Source organism: Lynx canadensis, chromosome C2, assembly GCF_007474595.2.
Source record: "Lynx canadensis isolate LIC74 chromosome C2, mLynCan4.pri.v2, whole genome shotgun sequence".
NCBI lineage: Eukaryota > Metazoa > Chordata > Mammalia > Carnivora > Felidae > Lynx > Lynx canadensis.
In genome coordinates this window covers 78199810-78219660 of record NC_044311.2, presented here as the reverse complement: position 1 = coordinate 78219660, position 19851 = coordinate 78199810, and the positions used below count along the sequence as shown (strand labels likewise).

General features: G+C 44.3%; 2 protein-coding genes across 5 annotated transcripts in view; both read right to left on the bottom strand.

Moving 5' to 3' along the window:
• Positions 1-4854, bottom strand: part of KNG1 (kininogen 1) — a 28665-nt gene extending 23811 nt beyond the window's left edge. For 2 of the 4 annotated variants that reach the window (XM_030329641.1, XM_030329642.1), the window contains exon 1: positions 4444-4854. In XM_030329641.1, coding sequence (XP_030185501.1) covers positions 4444-4638 — 195 coding nt within the window. In that variant the 5' untranslated portion in view covers positions 4639-4854. The remainder of the gene's footprint in view (positions 1-4443) is intronic. The other 2 variants (XM_030329643.1, XM_030329644.1) reach the window with 1 other exon arrangement.
• Positions 4855-7771: 2917 nt separating this feature from the next.
• On the bottom strand, positions 7772-18008 carry HRG (histidine rich glycoprotein). The gene is made up of 7 exons (XM_030329978.1): positions 17669-18008; positions 15651-15767; positions 14715-14802; positions 13669-13835; positions 12435-12518; positions 10328-10429; positions 7772-8756 (listed from the first exon to the last, which is right to left on the bottom strand). The coding sequence occupies exons 1-7, from the start codon at positions 17942-17944 to the stop codon at positions 7818-7820; spliced, it is 1773 nt and encodes a 590-aa protein (XP_030185838.1). The 5' UTR covers positions 17945-18008; the 3' UTR covers positions 7772-7817.
• Between the last annotated feature and the right edge of the window lie 1843 nt (positions 18009-19851).

Here is a 19851-nt window from a genome sequence, read left to right as displayed (position 1 = left end):
TATTTATTATTGAGAGACAGAGAGAGACAGAGCACAAGCATAGGAGGGACAGAGAGAGGAGTAGACACAGAATCTGAAGCAGGCTCCAGGCTCTGAGCTGTCAGCACAGAGCCCAATGCGGGGCTCAAACTCACAGACCAGGAGATCATGACCTGAGTTGAAGTCGGATGCTTAACCAACTGAGCCACCCAGGTACCCCTGTCTCACTTTGTTTTCTAAACAAACGTTTATGAGTTGTCTTGTTAAAAAGTAAACATATATTTCTTTTACACCAAGAAAACAAGAAGCCTTTTTTCATTTTCAAAAAAAAATGTTAATGGTTATCTCTGAATGGTGCGTTAATTTTTGGTAACTTTAGTATTTTTATTTGCTTTATTTTTTTTCTGGCATGTCATAGATAATAGATAAACCCTTTATTTATTTATTTATTTATTTATTTATTTATTTATTTTTAATGTTTATTTATTTTTGAGACAGAGAGAGACAGAGCATGAATAGGGGAGGGGCAGAGAGAGAGGGAGACACAGAATCTGAAGCAGGCTCCAGGCTCCGAGCTGTCAGCACAGAGCCTGACGCGGGGCTTGAACTCACGGACCGTGAGAACATGACATGAGCCCAAGTGGGACGCTTAATCGACTGAGCCACCCAGGCACCACAATAGATAAAACCTCTAAAGTGAAGGTGCTTTAAAGACCTGTGAGGCCTGAAAACATAAAACTCCTAGAAGAAAATATAGGCAGTAATTCCTCTGACATTGCCCTTTCTCTGACATTCTCAGGCAAGGGCAACAAAAGCAGAAGTAAACCGCTGGGGATACACCAAACTAAGAAGCTTCTGCACAGTGAAGGAAGTCATCATCAGAATGGAAAGGCAGCCTCCTGAATGGGAGAAGATATTTGCAAACGACATATCTGATAAAGGGTTAGTATACAAAATATATAAAGAACTGATACAACCCAACACCACAAGAAAAAAAAAAATAACCCAATTAAAAAATGAGCAGAGGACCTGAATAGACATTTTTCTGGAGACAATATAACGGATGGCCAAAAGACACATGAAAAGTTGCTCAACATCACTCATCATCAGGGAAATCCAAATCAAAACCACAATGAGATATATTGTTTTGCACCGGTCAGAATAGATAGAATAAAAAAGATAAGAAATCATAAGTGTTGATGAGAATGTAGAGAAAAAGGAATCCCTTGCACTGTCAGTGGGAATGTCGATTGGTGCAACCACTCTAGACAACAGTATGGAGTTTCCTTAAAAAAATAAAAATAGAAATACCATATGATCCAGCAATTCACTACCAGGTATTTACCCAAAAAATCCCAAAACACTAATGTGAAAAGATATACACATCTATACATTTCATACAGCATTATTTACAATAGCCAAGGTATGGAAACAACTCAAGCATCCATTGATAGATGACTGGATAAAGATTTGGCATATATATAATGGAATATTACTCAGCCATACAAAAGATTGAGATCATGGATGGAGCTAGAGGGTAATATGCTAAGTGAAATAAGTCAGATAGGGAAAGACAATACCATATGATTTCACTTAAATGTGGAATTTAAAAACTGAGACAAATAAACAAACATAAAGCAGAAACAGATCATAAATACAGAGAACAAACCAATGGTTGCTATAGGGGAGGAGCTGAGGAGGTTGTGCAATACAGGTGAACGGGATGGAAGATACGGGCTTCCCATTATGGAATGAATAAGTCACAGGGATGAAAGGCACAGCATAGGGAATACAGTCAATGATATTGTCATAGCGTTGTATGGTGACAGATGGTAGTCATACATAATAATGTGTAACATGGACGGCATAATGTGTAGACTTATCACTATATTGTACACCTGAAACTAGTGTAATGTTGTGTCAACTATACTTCAATAAAAAAGAAAAGAAAAAAAAAGAAGAGAAAAGAAAGAAAAGAAAAGAAAAAGAAAAGAAAAAGAAAAGAAAAGAAAAGAAAAGAAAAGAAAAGAAAAGAAAGAAAAGAAAAGAAAAGAAAAGAAAAGAAAAGAAAAAGTGCAAAGGTGTTGAGTTAGATGAGAGCTTTCCAGATGTAAAGTCCTGACATCTCAGGCGGCAAGGGACCGGAGAGGTGATTTTGTCTAACCCTACACTTTGCAGGTAAGAGAAAGGAGGCCCTGAGTAGATGGGCATGGCTGAGGCAGCCCCCACACCTTGGAAAGGCAGAGCCAGCCCCAGATCCCAAGTCTCCTGACTCTCAGAGCCTGCTGGAGTCATGTTAGGTGCATCTGGGATGATTGAGTCAAAGAGGATAGTCTCCAAAGTTCCTTCCAGGTCTCAGATTTTGATAAAGAAGTAGGCGGGGGGCGGCTGGGTGGCTCAGTTGGTTAAGTGACCGAGACTTAGGCTCAGGTCATGATCTTGTGGTTTGTGAGTTCGAGCCCCGCGTCGGGCTCTGTGTTGATAGCTCGGAGCCTGAAGCCTGCTTCAGATTCTGTGTCTCCCTCTCTCTCTGCACCTCTCTAGCTTGCACTCTCTCTCTCTCTCTCAAAAATAAATAAACATTAAGCAAATATTTAAAAAAAAAGATGTAGGTTGTTGTGGTATAGATAGTGCTCACATGGCAAAGTAAAGCAGGATTCTATAGGCTGCTTATTTATTTATTTATTTATTTATGCGAGAGAAGGGGGGAAGGGCAGAGGGAGACAGAATCTTAAGCAAGCTCCACACTCAGCACAGATCCCAATGCAGGGCTCAGTCACACCCTGGGATCATGACCTGAGCTGAAATCAAGAGTGGAAGTCTCAAGTGAATGAGCCACCCAGGTGTCCCTCTATGGACATTTTAGAACAAAAAACCCCACATTTGCCGTGGATGTCAGCCAATGAAGATAACACTAATCAACTGCTGCTTGAGAGTGCCAGGACCACATATCTACAGCATTACACTAGTTTGTGAACCAGAATGGCTCAAATTTACTTTCAGGAAAAAAAAGAAATTCTGTCCACTGGGCTTTTTTCTTTATCCTGATCATGTCAAATGACTAGCTTTCCCCCCTCTGCCAAAGTAAACAGTTACATAACTATCACAGGCACAGAGTTTTATAGTGAAATTCGTTTAGACAAATTATTGAAAGATCTGTATTTTTTTAAATCATAACACTGTCAAGATTCATCTTCAACCTGAGTGCACCAATGTGTTATAAAAAATATTAGAAAACACCTAGAACATTGCTGTTACTCTTGACGCATTCAGCCATACAGACTTCATGGTAGATATTTGGCCTAATGCATGTTAATCTCATTTCTGCCTCCTCTTAGGTATAACTCCCCTTCCCTCTAGCTTTATTGAGGTATAGTTGACAAATAAAAATTACATATATTTCAAGTGTGCAATGTGATTATATATGTATATATATATATATATATATATACACACATATACACACACACACACACACATATACACCCATGTTGTAAAGTGCTACAAACAAGCTGATTAACATATACATCATCTGATGTAGTTCACCTTTTGTGTGTATATACGTATGGTGAGAACACTTAAAATCTAGTCTTCTAGCAAATTTCAAGTATGCAATACAGTATTATTAACTATAAGCACCATGATGTACATTAGATCCCCAGGACTTGTTCATCTTATAACCAAAAACTTCTACCCTCTGACCTGCATCCTCCATTGTGCCCACCTCACAGCCTCTGGTAACCACCCTTCTGCTTTCTGCTTTGGTGAGTTAGACCTTTTTAGATTCCACGTATAATGAGATCATATGGTATTTGTTATACATCTCCCCTTATGCACCCCCTCCCCGCCTGAGGTCTGGAGGTCTTTATTTAAATCTTTAAAAAAATTTTTTTTTATGTTTATTATTTTTTTTTTGAGAGAGAGAAACAGAGTGTGAGAGGCAGAGAGGCAGAGAGGGGAGACACGGAATCCGAAGCAGGCTTCAGGCTCTGAGCTGTCGGCACAGAACCCAATGCGGGGCTCGAACCCACAAATGGTGAGATCATGACCTGAGCTGAAGTTGGACACTTAACGGACTGAGCCACCCCGGTGTCCCTGAAGTCTTTATATTTTAATCTAGAGCTAGTCGTTTAGGAAGTTCTTTTGCTGCAATCCGACTGAGTTCCTGGATTCTCCTAGTCTGCATAGTTTCTTTCAAATGACTCCATTTACCTTTGTTTCCTTTCACCTGAGGATGCTGCTTCCCTGATCACCCAGGAACCCAAGCTTGGTGGCCCAGGACGAGTCATACCCTGCCCTGCACTCCCGGGCCAAAAAGTCGTAAGCTTCTACCTCTGCTTGTCAGTTCTTTGGCGATTGTTGGTGTGTGTGTGTGTGTGTGTGTGTGGTGTGGGGGAAGGGGGCTGGGCTCCAAGTGACAGCACAAATCTCAAATGATCTCAAGGTAAGGCACAGCTTACTCACCGTCCTGGTGACCTCGGTTACACGGTACAACACAAACTGGTTGCCACTTTGGTTTCTACTGTTATATTTCTTCAGAGCAGTGTCCACAGCCTTGAATAGGTCTTCATCATTGCAATCGATTTCTTGTGAGAAGGACTCCTCGGTTAAGCTTGGTAGCAGCCTAGAGCAAAGGAAAAGCACAGCAATTAATTTCATGATTTAGCAGTCTCCCTCCAGGAGCTGAGGGATGGTTTCACCAAGATCCGGGCGCCAACTTGAATGGTGATTTTAGCTATTCTCAACCCTTTATCTCCCCTGTGCTTTCCTCTCTCTGCCTCAGCACTCTGGGTCCTGGTGAACTCCTGCTTTCCTATACTATCTGCCCTATTTCCAAAGGACAAATGGCTCTGTTGGGTTGGTTATCCAAGCAGATTTCAGGCTAAAACATTGCAACACTGAGGTTATTGGCCCGCTTGTTTGCATTCAGGAAGCACGTGGGAGCACAGAACACATTTCCAGGTGATTGCACAATGTTGTATTACAAAGCAGAACAGAAAGCAATGAAGGAGGAGGAGAAAACACCAACCACATCTGTTATTCCCTGCCCCAAATGACTTTCCCAAAGCTGTTTCTGAAGGTCACTACATGGAACAACAATGCAACAGTGAGTACAATGCACAGATACCTTTCAATAGTTTCTTTGCAAGATTTCTAGCTGCCAAAAAGCATGTTGCTACCAATCACATGGCATGTCTGAGGAGCCCATGCACATGGAGATAAGTCTCATACCAGCACACTGGCAAAACTTAAAAATAAAATATGTGCATCCTATCTGGTTTCTGGTCAGGTCTCCACTCAGTTGCATTGGTTTCAGAAAGAAGAATGCTCCCAAGGGTGGAGGAGACAGGAGAGAAGCACAAGAAGAGATGAATTGAGTGAAGCCCTGTGTCCCCTATCCTGGCTTGTTTTTTAATTTTTTTTTTCAACGTTTATTTATTTTTGGGACAGAGAGAGACAGAGCATGAACGGGGGAGGGGCAGAGAGAGAGGGAGACACAGAATCGGAAACAGGCTCCAGGCTCTGAGCCATCAGCCCAGAGCCTGACGCGGGGCTCGAACTCCCGGACCGTGAGATCGTGACCTGGCTGAAGTCGGACGCTTAACCGACTGCGCCACCCAGGCGCCCCCTGGCTTGTTTTTTAAAACATTTTTAATGTTTATTTTTGAGAGAGAGAGGGAGACAGAGTGTAAGCAGGGGAGGGGCAGAGAGAGAGGGAGACACAGGATCTGAAGCAGGCTCCAGGCTCTGAGCTGTGAGTGCGGAGCCCAACGTGGGGCTCGAACTCATGAACTGCAAGAGCATGACCCGAGCCAAAGTAGGACACACAACGGACCGTGCCACCCAGACGCCCCGCTATTTCTTTTTTTAAAGTTTATTTATTTTGAGAGAGAGCGAGTGCGTGGGCAGAAAAGGGGCAGAGAGAGGGAGGGAGAGAATCCCAAGCAGGCTCCACACTGGCAGAGCATAGCCCAACACACAGCTGGATAAGGGGACAACACGGGGCTCGATCCCACAAACTGTGAAATCATGACCTGAGCCAATATCAAGAGTTGGTCACTCAACTGACTGAGGCACCTGGGTGGCCACCTTGCTTCTTGTTTCTGATGTGGTGGATATGGGTGTCTACTCATCAAGCCTAAGGAAACTTTCCGATCAACTCCAAATTCCGATTCCAACTACTCCTGGATTGTGCACCATTAGAAATGTCCTCACTTTCCCAGCCTCAGCATCTTTGTGGGCCCCTCCTTCTTCTCAACCTAAGAACTTACCCATGTTTCTTTCAGCCTTAGTTTTTTGTTTTTTTACTATACACGACCTGCCCCAACACACACACACCAATCTACCTTCTGCCATTACTACACAGCTGAAACTGCTTCAGTAAGTCAGGAAGAGAGCCCTTTAAAAAAATATATGTTTATTTATTTTTTAAATGTTTATTTATTTATTTTAAGGGGGAGAGGGGCAAAGAGAGAGGGAGAAAGAGAATCCCAAGCAGGCTCCATGCTGTCAGCATAGAGCCAGATGCTGGCTGGATCTCACAAACCATGAGATCATGACCTGAGCTGAAATCAAGCGTTGGACGCTTAACCAACTGAGCCACCCAGGCGCCCCAAGCCTGAAGTCTTACTAGCCTGTGTCTAAATGCTTGAGCCCTGAGTTGGGAAGAAAGGAAAAGAAAGAGGACTTGAGTGCGGAAAACAAGAGTCCTCCGGCACCAAAATGAATAAAGAGAAGTTACCCGAAACTAGAGCCTCCCTAGCCCAGGGAGAAGATAGGAGAAAAACAGAGGGCCCTGGAATTCCTGAAGCAGAGAACACCTCTGTCCTGCTTTCTGAGCATGCAACCTGGAAGACAGCAAGATTCCAGGGAGAGAACAGCCATACAGTATCTCTTGGCAGTCATGTTCATTAGCAGTCTTGCAGAGACCCTTATATCCTCAGTTTGATACAGCAGTATGAGATAAACTAGACCCAGAGAGGGATGGGAACAGGCTAGGAGGAATTCCTCAGCAGGAGAGAACTGGTGAACCAATGATGAAGAATCAGACCTCCTTCTTGTGCCCACCACCCAAACACCTGGGCACTACATGAAATTCGAGAACTGTGGCACGACTTTGTGTGGAGAGTAGTGGGGTCAGGGGAGTCCAAGAAGGACTGAGGTTAAGTTTCCTATTAGCCTACTAGGATGGCAGACTGAAACGGAAATTAATTTTTTCTGAAAATAAGGTGATATTTTGGGGCGCCTGGGTGGCTTTGTTGGTTAAGTATCTGACTTCGGCTCAGGTCATGATCTCATGGTTTGTGAGTTCAAGCCCCGTGTCAGGCTCTCCACTGACAGCTCAGAGCCTGGAGCCTGTTTCAAATTCTGTATCTCCCTCTCTCTCCCCTCTGTGTTCTCTCTCTCTCTCTCTCTCTCTCTCTCTCCCTCCCTCCCCCACCCCTCTCAAAAGTAAATAAACATTTTTAAAAATTTCCTAATTAGCCTACTAGGATGGTGGCATGAAATGGAAATTACTTTGTTCTGAAAATAAAGTGATGTTTCTTGTGCACCTGAATTTATGGTAACGCCAGCTATAGCATAAGTACTCATAGAGGAAAGACTCTAGAATTAAAAGAATTAAGTCCAGGGAAGAAAGAGGATCGGAGATTTGCTACAAGGATTTGGGGGCCAGTGACTTGTAGCACTGAGATCTTTCCTCTCCATTTGTCTCTCTCTTCTCATGCTATCTCCTCCCCTACCCACATTTTGCCCCACCCTGAGTATGAAAGTGAGATTAAAATAACTTGAATTTCACATTCATTGTTGGTCATATTTTTTTTATTTATGGTTCTAATTCAGAACATTAATTTTTCCCCGTCGAGGAAATCAGATTTTGGAAGCGTATATGCAAAAAAATTCAAGACTTGTGAAAACTCACTCTCGAATACCCCTGGGCATGATTCAGAGGCTGACTGAGGGAAGGGCTGAATCTTTGGGTTTAGAGCATTGCTGTGGTCTGGCAATGAGAAGCTAGGAAAATTGGCTTCCGGAAGAGGAAGAACTTCACCTTTCTTTAGTGGAGAGAGTCGGTAAATATATCCAATTTGTCTCCAGTGGAAGTGAAAGTGTCTCTTACCTGGACTTCTTTGTTCTGAGTGCCTAATTGGTGGGCCATGACGGTGCTGATGGTGATCTTGGGGATCCTCACTATGCGGTGGTGGGTCACAAGGTCCATGGTCAAGGAAATCATGGCCATGGGGATGGTGTCCATGGGGATGGTGTCCATGGGGGTGATGTCTATGGGGGTGATGCCCATGAGGAGGGTGTCCGTGGGGATGGTGTCCATGGGGGTGATGTCTATGGGGGTGATGTCCATGAGGAGGGGGTCCATGCGGATGGTGTCCATGGGGGTGATGCCCATGAGGTGGGGGTCCATGGGGATGGTGTCCATGGGGGTGATGCCCATGAGGAGGGGGTCCATGGGGATGGTGCTTACTGGAACTATGATTATGAGGGTGTCCATGGGTCCTATTGGTGCCAAAATGGGGATGATGACATTTTAACTCTGGAACAGGCGAAACTTGGGGGGCTTCTGCCTGAAATGGTGGTCTGTCTGTTTGACTTTTGTCTTCTAGAGGAGGAAGACATCCAAGTTCATGTGGCTTGTGGGGATGGTGGTGATCTCTAAATTCATCAGGCTTAAATGGAGGCTTGCCAGCAAGAGAATGCTCATGCCCCCCAGGGTGGAGGGGATGGCCGAAATGCTGTTGTATGCCACTGATGTTTCTACCATTCTATTAAAGGATACAGAAAAGTGAATATTATTACGGAACACAAAAGAAGTTAGATGCACAACTTGATTTAGACCTAGGGCCTGCAGACTTTTGTATTCCACAATTCCACTTTTAAAAATAGGATAGCAAAACAGTATTCTCAAGCTTTTATCCCCCCAAGTTGACACTTGAAATACAAAGACTATCATCTACCGTCATCATTATTTCACAATAGTAATATTTTGATAACACAAGAGTCAGAAAGATAATCTCAGAGTAAAGAGTGGTTCTTCAGATGGAATAAATGTTGTATTAGGAAACAGTATTTATTATCCCCATTTTTCTCATTTCAGCATAAAATGGTGAAATTATATTCTAGATGGTATTCATCTGTAGATCAACATTTGGAAAACTAGTGCCTTATACTTAATAACCTCAACAGAGTTCTGAGGCTTTATGGTACAAGCATCTCTTAGTCTTAAAGGATGAGTACTTCACCTCTTCCCTCTCCTCCTTCTTCAGATTTTAATTTAAAAAAAATCTGTGGATGCGATGCCTGGATGGCTCAGTCAGTTAAGCATCTGACTTTAGCTCAGGTCATGATCTCACAGTTCATGAGGTCGAGCCCCACGTCAGGCTCTGTGCTGACAGCTCGGAGCCTGGAGCCTGCTTCAGATTCTGCGTCTCCCTCTCTCTTCCCCTCCCCTGCTCGTGATCTTTCTCTCAAAGAATAAACATTAAAAAAAATTGTTTTTAAAGCTGTGGAGCCATGTTCACGGTGACAAACCTGTCACGCCCCTCCCCCATTTTGTTTTTTGGTCTGGCATATGGACATTTGGATTATTTTCAGGTTTTTTGCTGACGTGAAAAGCACTGTAATGAATGCCTTGGTATAGAACAAAGCTTTCTGGCACAGATGTGAAATATTGCTTTGTGCCTCAGTTTATGTATCTTTATATAATATGTTTGAGGCTAATTCATTCCCCTTAGGCTCTATGCTTAATAATAAAAGTTAGAAATTATTTTTATTTATTTATTTTTTTAAGGTTTTTTTTTTTACGTTTATTTATTTTTGAGACAGAGAGAGACAGAGCATGAATGGGGGAGGGTCAGAGAGAAGGAGACACAGAATCTGAAACAGGGTCCAGGCTCTGAGCTGTCAGCACAGAGCCCGATGCGGGGCTTGAACTCACGGACCGCGAGATCATGACCTGAGCCGAAGTCAGCCGCTTAACCGACTGAGCCACCCAGGCGCCCCAAGAAATTATTGTCTCAGCACTGGTGCCTTAACTATAAGGGCCATTTTCATATTCATTAGAGGGTGACTGAATTGGTTATGATTTTTACTTTACGAATCTTACCTCTCCCCAGTTCTTGGAATTTTTTTATGCTTTTTGAGTCATACCAGCAATAGTACCCCTTCCCCAGGGACTATTCTCCCTGTATTTCTTTTCAGCCACCTCTTACCTCTCTGCCTCTCTCTTTCTCTTTCTCCCCTCCACCCCCAGAGCTATAACAACAAAATACACTCTGTGTCTGAAAATATTTCTTAGTCTGGCCTGCTTCTGATAAGGACTCCTTAGGCAACCCACCTCCAAGTTGAAGACTTCACAGTTTATGGCAATGTCATTTGGGGTTTCCAAGTCTGAGACTCCTACATCATAGGACAAATCTGCTCTGCAGAATCCAAAGGCCTATAAAGAAGAGATAAGCCTGTTAGGGTGTGCATGTGTGTATTCGTGTGAGCGTCTATTTCTGTGCAGCTGGTATGAAGGTTCCCAGCTATAGTTGTAAACTTTCAGACATTTGGGAAAGAAAAAGAGCTTTAGAACAATCAGGGTACTATTATCAAATTTCTCCACTAATTATTTAATAATCTTTCCTAGAAGAAAGTGCAGGTTCCAAAGTGTCTCACTTCAAGTTGCTGTGGTTTTCTTCCCTGAGTGGTGACCAGTGCTGAGCTTTCCCACGGGGGTCAGTGAGGAAACCACATCATTGATGCCCTGCCTTAGGCCAACCCTTCTGCACCGAAGACCCAAATTGCCTGTGCCTAGAGAGAATTAAGAGTGGTGTAGAAGAGGGATTTGTATACAACTTTATCCAGTCCCTTGAAGGAAAGTATTGGAAAGGAAGGAACCAGTATGAAAATGGCTTGCGGGACCCTGTCAAAGTAACCATCCGCGGGCCTTACTGGGAGTACAGAGGCTACCGCTGGCTTGCACCCCTATGCCCCAGAGTCTCCTAAACCCAGCTGTCAAAGGTAGACTAGGACAAGAAGAAATGCTTTTCTAGAAGAGACAGATAATCACTGAGGTCTGAGAATAGTTTTGCAGTCAGACAGACCTATGTTAATTCTGGCTTCACCATTTATTAGTTGTGTGAGTTCAGGCAAATTACTTAAAATTTCTAAAATCCAGTCTTTGTAAAATGGGCACAATACTAACTATCTTTGGGATGTGGGAGGGCTTAATTAAATGAGATTATGCTGCAAAACACTTAACATTGAGACCCCTCTTTTCCAGCTGCCATGTTTCTGCATGGCATCACCCACACCAAGATTATTAAGGATTTGTTGAAGAAGGGAGTGGGAGAGGGAGGTGTCTTTTCTGGTGGCCACTAAGCAAGATTCTAGAACTGCTTCAGGCAGGAATGTTGAACAGCCAGAAAAGGAACTAATGAATGAATGCTTCCTTGCTTTTGACCCTAGAGAGCCTGTTGTTAAACCTCAGGATTATCCTGGCCTTGAAATCAGAAGGCCATTGTTAAAATCCTATGTCCTAACATTTTCTAGCTAAGTGCCCTGAGGTTAAGTGGTTAACCTTCTAGGGGTGCCTGGGTGGCTCAGTCCATTGAGCGTCCGACTTCGGCTCAAGTCATGATCTCACGGTTCGTGAGTTTGAGCCCCGCATCAGGCTCTGTGCTGACAGCTCGGAGCCTGGAGCCTGCTTCCGATTCTGTGTCTCCCTCTCTCTCTGCCCCTCCCCCACTCATGCTCTGTCTCTCTCTCTCTGTCAAAAATAAATAAAAACTTTAAAAAAAAAATTTAAAAAAAAGTGGTTAAACTTCTAGGCTGTTCTGTCCTAGGGAAATGGAGGCAGGCGTTTGCTTCTCTTCAGCAGGGTTGTTACAGGGATCCAATGAAGCAATAGTATGCATGTAAACTACACACAAATGCTGAGTATTATTAATAAGATATTTCAGCAGATACAGGAGTATCCATTTATAAGTGATTAGGAGAAAAAAGCCCACTGCATGGAGCCTTAGGAGAACTGGATTCCAATCTCAGCTTGGTTATGAACACTGGGCAAGACACTTACTTTGCTGATCCTCAGCTCCACATTTGTCACATGGGGCCACTGTGAGGAATAAATGAGATGAAGAGAACACAGGCACCCACTGATGTGTAGGCTCTTAATATAAGCCTGTTATTAGTTTTAGCTAAGTCTTTAATCCTAACGGGTTAGAAAAAACCTCAGTGTTAAGTTTAAGTGTGGTGTATATTGTAAAATCACAGTCTCATGAGTCACTCGTCTGTGCCTCAGTTTCTCCATCTCTAAGTCAGAGATAAAAATAAGACCTACCTTATTGAGTGGTTGGGGGGTTAATAACATATGTGTAAAGCACTTGGACAGGTTCCTGGCATATAGTAGGTGGTCTCTAAATGTTACCTAGTATTTCACAGACATTTATTATACTCACATTATAGTGCCTGGGAAAATGGCGGCTACTGGAGCAGTTCCTCACAGAGAAATCCACGTAGTAATTGGTTCTTTCCCCTCCTCTCTAGAACAAATTGGATCAAAGCAGTTTCAGGAACATAAAAATTAAAAAAGAAAAAAAAAAGCAGTAGATACCTGCTATACAATATGCTATAAAGCACTGTGGGGGTTCAAAATCACCAACATGTGCTATTTTTCTTATGGCCACTGCCTTTAAAAAAAATGTATCACAAATAAAATATATTTTTATTTAAAAAAATTTTTTTTAATGTTTATTTATTTTTGAGACAGAGAGAGACACAGCATGAGCAGGGAAGGGGCAGAGAGAGAGGGAGACACAGAATGTGAAGCAGGCTCCAGGCTCCGAGCTGTCAGCACAGAGCCTGACGCGGGGCTCGAACTCACGAACTGTGAGATCATGACCTGAGCCGAAGTCAGACGCTTAACCGACTGAGCCACCCAGGCGCCTCAATAAAATATATTTTTAAAGGGGCACCTGAGTGGCTCAGTTGGTTGGGTGTCCAACTCTTGATTTCAGGCTCAGGTCATGATCTCATGAGATTGAGCTCCAAGCTGGGTGTGGAGCCTGCTTAAGATTCTCTCTCCCCCTCTCCCTCCGCCCCTTCCCTGCTAAAGTGTGAGCAAGCATGGGTTTGCTTTCTCTCTCTCTCTCTCTCTTTCTCTCAGTCTCTCTCTCTCTCTCAAAAAATACTGTTTCATTGAAAAGGACAAATAATATAGACATAATCAAGCATAGTGAAAAATCACCTTTCCTGTACCCGATCTCTTCTTCCCAAAGGTACCACTACCACCTACTTGAGGGGTTTCTCGTAGCCTTTTCCTAAATATGTCACACATGTACCCATATATCTAACATAAATGGGCTCAGAGTCTAAGTGTTGTCTCTAACTTGCTTTTCCCCTTAGAAACTCTTCCCAATGCATACAGATCCAAGACATTCCCTTTACTAATTGTGCTATATTCCTTCCATTCCATTCAGTAGCTATTCATACTCCCCACAACCCCAAAAATTAAAAAAAAACACAGGAAAGCAGTGTCTTTGGTATCTCTTGCCTACGGAGGCTGCCACAGGGACCTCAGTTTGAAAGTGGCGCGACACGTGAGGCCAGTGGAGAGGGCCAGGGCCGCTAGGTCTGCGCCTGCCAGGCCGGAGCTGGGCCCTCAGACGCTAGCTGACGTGAGGGGACACTCACCGCTCTGGCAACTCTCTCCACTCGGTCCACTCTGAAAAAGGCAAAATCTCCATTCTCTCTTTTGTACTTCTCCAAGGCTTTGTTGGCTTGGTCTCTATAAGGCTGAGTGTCCTCAAAGAAGTCAAAGAGTACAGGGCTGTCTTTGGTATTGGCCAGTGCCGAAGAGACTGGAGAAAGAAGATGGCAACCTTCCATTACCAGAGGGTTGGAAATAGCAATGTCAATACTGGGACTTCATATGTATAAGCACATTGGCAAGAAAAACAATAGCTTCCATTTTACAGATGGGTACATTGAGGGTTGGAGAAGCAAAGTAATTTGCTCAAGATCAAATCAGCCCATCAACAGCAGGACTGAACTTAAAACCAGATCCTTCTGATGCTTATGTCTCTGTTGTGACTCCATTCAGACACCTCTCCCATCACACACAAAGTGTTCATATTTCACTAAACTCCTCCTGTCTCGCCCAGGAGGGAGAGGCATCATTAACATAGTTTTTGCCCAGAGAGAGAAGATACAGATCACCCTTTCTTCAAGGTGACCTCTTAAAGGGGTTGCTTGACTGTTGAATTTTTGTATATTGAATCATGTTGAAAATCTTATCTATTGAATTTCTTTAAAGGAAGGTATACCAACAACAGAAGAAAACCCTCTGCTTTTCCTTCACAGAGAGCAAATAATAATTGATTTTCTTTTTTTAAATTTTTTTTTCAACGTTTATTTATTTTTGGGACAGAGAGAGACAGAGCATGAACGGGGGAGGGGCAAAGAGAGAGGGAGACACAGAATCGGAAGCAGGCTCCAGGCTCTGGGCCATCATCAGCCCAGAGCCCGACGCGGGGCTCGAACTCACGGACCGCGAGATCGTGACCTGGCTGAAGTCGGACGCTTAACCGACTGCGCCACCCAGGCGCCCCAATAATTGATTTTCTGAGGGCAGGGGCCATTCCTGATATGTGCATCTTAGTATTATATGGTGAATACCACAGTATGATTGAATTCTATATTAATTTAGAATTAATTAGCATTTGAACATATGACCATACCAGAACTTGTGGTGCAGTTAAAATCATTCAGTCTAAGATCCTGAGATTCATTCAAATATGTAGCTATTACCTTACACTGTCCGATCACCTGTAAGAAAGAGGGAATTATGTCATCGCACACTGCCTTTGTCGCGTTGAATGTGAGGGGACAAAAAGTGATGTCACATACTCCTACTATCCACTGAGAATCCACCTTGGTTTTCTCTCACCAAGTCCTCTCTCAAAACCTGTATTTTCTTAGTCTGTTTCTGTGGGCTGGGTGCTATATACATCCAAAACCCTCACGAGAGCCAGGGAGAAACTGTTTAAACAGATCATGGCCATATCCCAAACATTTTCAAGGGAAAACAGTGCTAAAACTCCTCGGTAGGTAAACGTCTTATTTTCTAGAACTGAAATTTGATATACGTGCTTATTCATCTTCTTGCTCTCTTCCTGTGGCGGAGAACCTGGCATCTGAGTACCCACGTGCAATATGGAGAACGAGACCCTGTTCCTCAAGGCAACTACTCTTAATCCCCTCGGCTATTCCTGCCAACGAGGCCAGTCTTCATAGGGCACAGTCACAGGTTCGTATGTTCTCAGACACACGGACTCTCAGGGCCTGAACCCTTAAAGTCCAGGTACCCCAAACCCCTCCTGTTATTTTACAGCTGAGGAGGCAAAAGTCTAGACACTTGAGGTGATTTTCCCAAGGTCTCACAGCTGGGCATGTTATCCCAAGGGACCACAATCCCCAGTGACTCAGCCTGAACTGGGAATCCCAGGAATGACTCTCAAGAGACTTTACTCAAGGTCAACATAGTCTTCACGAGTCAAGAGGCAGGATCTGCCCTTCCTTGTTCGCTCTGTTAGCACAGGCATGCTGCTGCCCTGAGTAAACAGAATAGACAGAAGTTTAGAATGATACAAGTTCAAAGTACCCTGTTTACTTACAATCTCAGATACACGCTTAGAAAGAGCTGGGTCACAGTCATCCCAGTGTTTCCTGGATAGGACTGGGCAGTCTGATTCTTTCACATCTAAGACTAAATAATAGACAGCTGCAGATTCCTGAGGAATACCAGAAGAACAACATGTGAGTAGCATGTGGGAGCCTAGTGCTTTTTCAATAAAAGCAATCTCTTTATTTCTTTTTATTTTTTAACATTTATTCATCTTTGAGAGACAGAGAGAGAGCATGAGCGGGGAAGGGGCAGAGAGAGAGGGAGACACAGAATCCGAAGCAGGTTCCAGGCTCTGAGCTGTCAGCACAGAGCCCGACGCGGGGCTCGAACTCACGAACCGCGAGATCATGACCTGAGCTGAAGTCGGACACTCAACCGACTGAGCCACCCAGGTGACCCGCAATCTCTTTATTTCTTAACGAGAATTCCTGCTTCTCTCCAAATCATCACAGATGTCCTACCTTTGTGTCATTTGATCTACTTCTTTTGAATAAATAGCTTCAAAGAGTTACTTCCAAATGTTCTTTTTCACTGGTCATGATGTTGCTTCTGCCCACGAGCTTTAAAAAGCAACCACTGAGCAGCAGTGTGGGTTTGGGTGGAGGTGTTGAAGGTGCAGGCCCAGAATTATAAGTGATGACAGCCTCCGATCTGTATGTGCAGTTGTGTCCTCTTGCCCAGCTCTATTCCTGAACTTGGATTGTTTTGCCTTGATTTCAACCTGCCCAAAGCTTAAACGCACTGTCTTCTCCTACAAGCTGTCTCTCTCTCTCAACTTCCCCTGCCTGTTGTCCGAGGCGTCATTAATGACTTATGGCCGTAGTCTCTGGCTTAGAAATGTGAGGGTGACCTTGATTTCTTTCCTTTGCTTTTACTTTCCAGGAGCCAGGTGTTCAACGGCCTTTCTTTGAAATGTCTCATGTCTTTCCTTCATTCTCCCTGCTCTGATTTCCATTGCCTGGGGCTGGTCCTCATTGCCTCTTTCCTGAGCACAAATGGCTTCCTAGTTCATGTCTCCTGTGTCCATCTCCCTAGGCACACTGCCCCCCCCTTCCTCACCCACCCACACACCCTCCTGCCGTCACTCAGAGGCAGCACTGTGCCAATTTGTCCTGTGCCTGCATGTGTCACAGAGAGCCTGGAATGGGACTCACGGTCACTAAATTGCCGGTTGGACCCTAAATTCCTGAAACTCCTCTTGTTCTCTGCAACCTGTGGTGCCTCTCATACCAGCAACAAGTGGAAATTTCTCTGCTTCTGTGGGGTCCCATAGTCTGTCCTCCTAGATTTCAGTGGTTTCACCAAAGGGTAGGTTTTTTGGCGGTGGGGTGGGGTGGGGAGAGAGCCCTCCTTCCGTTAATCTCTTTCAAGGCCTCAGATCCACTCCAAGCATATAATCTTTTTATTAAGTGAAAACAGTAGGCTCTCTTTGCTTCACGATAAGCCTACAGTCAGTCTTCCGACCTGCTAACTGCTCCAAAGCCCACAAAAAACTTCCAGAACACTCCATTCCCGCTGCATTCAATTATTCCCTGACACTCTCCTTCCTCATTCCCTGTCTACATCCTTCTCCCAACCAATTTTAAAAGCTCTCCTTCCATTAGGTTACTTCTGCGTCTATACCACTTGATTGCTAGAATGTGTCCCGTCTTAACGCAGTTTGCCTGTGTGTGTACGTGAGCTGATGATTATTTCCTTGAGGGTCCTGCCGACACCTTATTCTAATTCTTCTCTCCTGGTACTTACTGTTTGAGTTGGCTCAGCATACATGCTTATAAGTACCTACAGACTGATTCATAATTAAGGAGATATTAATAGCAAATGTTAGTTTGAAGGCACCCCCTCCCCCCAAAAAAACCCCAACAGTGTAGAGGAGCAGCAGAAACGAAACCAGAAACCCTACCCAGAGCCATTTCATTGTGCAAGGCAGTAAGCGTGGGGCCCGACAGCACATTTGCCCCTGGGGCCTGGTCTCCCAACTCAGCTCTACCACAGGCAGTTCCTCACCACTTTGTCCAAATGGGCATCAGCGACCCGCAGCAACTGGAAAAGGTAGCCTTTCCATCGTCCTTTATTGATCAGGTCTAGCACTTTCCTGGCCAAGGGCTCAGTAGCATCGCAGTCTGTGGGACGCAGAGCGCAGGAATTCTGCAGCGTGAAGAAGGGGATGAGAAGCAGGGTTGCGGTGAAGGCTCTCATCTTGTTAAAATGTGGAAACCATCCCTTGCTACAGTATGTCCCAGCAGAGAATTTTATACAGACTTTCTGAAGATACACACACATGCACACACAATTGATTAAACAAAGTGTTTATGTATTTCTGTTGTGTAACCGGGGAGAGTCACCTTGACCCCTGGTTAAAATACCTGCCAACAGGCTGTAAATGATTAGTGGGTCCTGGGGACAGAAAGTCGAGACACGCCACTGGTGGGTGGGTGGACTTGTGATCTGCACAAAATCTGGATTTTTCTAGTAGTAATGGAGGCAGAGTGTGTTTTGGTGCATAGGCACTGTTTACCTTGGTGTGTGGGTGGGATTGGAAGTAAAGCAGGTTTCCTTCCTCTGCCTGCCGATCGCCGCCAGAAATCTCCCCATCGCTCCCCTGTTCGGATTATGTCCCCAAGGTCCTCAGTAGAATGCAGCTGCATTATTTAAGGGAGGTAACACGTTAAACTCCTGATACCATAAAAGGAACTGAATTCTGAATAAGATGGAAGGATTAAACAGCTGTTACTTTGGAGTCAGATCTGAAGTTCAAACCTGCCCTGTTACTCTTAGTGTGTGATGCTGGGTAAGCTATAAAACCTCTCTGATTCTTAATTTTCTCATTTACGAAATGGGGATTCATCCCTTTTGGCTGGATCGTGTGATACTTAAATAGAAAACACACAGAAAGGAACCACGACAAGTCTTGGCACAGATTCAGGTACTAAATGCATGATGTTACGTGGTCTTGTTATTATTACCACCGGTGTGTCTGAGAAGAAGTTGGGGACGCCCTAACTTGTCATTCACGGTTCTCAGTGGCCCCCTAAGCGTGCTAAAGAGAACTGGTTCATGTGGAAGAGAATGGTCGTGAGGGTAGTAGTCAAGCAATTGGATGCCCATCTCTGAGAAGGGGTTGGGTGGGCTATACCTGGGAGGGACTCAGAATGGCCTTAAGCTGATATCGCACCCCCATCCCTCCAGAGAAACAATGTAGCTGTATGCACTCTTCTTACCAGCAGCTGACCAACATCAGAAAGGACCAGAGGGACTTAGCCGAGGTTCCCTCCTGAGACTAGTCCCTTAAACAGAAGCTCCCCACTCTCTGCTCCCTCTGCAGGGAATGTCCGTAAAGGCCATAGTAATAGTTCTCATACTAGAATCACCTGAGGGGCTTTTAAAAATCCTTGTGTTCAGGCCTCTCCCCGGAGCAATTAAATCAGGATCTCTTGGAACGGACCCAGGTACTGGTGCTTTGAAAACTTCCACGTGATTCCAATGTGCATTCACGGTTGAGAACCACTGGGCTCTAAACAGATCCTGAATAGAGAGAAAGAGTTGAAAGAGAGAGAGAGGGAAGGGAGAGGGTATGTGAAAAGCAAGGCCTCACTTCCCAGAGTCCCAGGTTGGTTCAGCAAGGTACTAAAAACACGTTGTGAGTTACGCTTGACATTGAACTTTTAATGTTAGCGACCCTAGCTTTTGAATACCGAAACAGGACCTCTTCAATGAAATGTAGAATGACAGAAATAGTCTGGAATCTGGCCAACGTGTTACTAAGGGGCTCTAACCTGTGGTGGGGCTGGGGGAAGTCTATCGATGAACACAAAAACGTATGTTTCAATGAGCCGAGCTCCTTCATTAAGGCTTCTATTCTTGCTGTACTGGCCACCCCCAGTATGGAGTGCCCTCAGGGAGCTAAATGCTGGTGGAGGGAAAGGCAGGACGTGGAAAGGCCCCCACAATGAGGATAAGCTTTTCCTACAGTAGTTTTGCTGAGATTAAGGCATGCTCACGAAAGCAGCGGACATCCTTTCCCCCCACCTTCACTGAACCTTAAAGAGTTATCCAATGCTAGTGATACATTGTATTTCTTGCTAGACCCTGATTGAGACAGGGTCTAAGACTCCAAATGATGCCTCTACTTAATCGTATTTCCTTCCTAAAGGATGCAGCTAGGAGCAACAGCATGTGAATATTGTCTA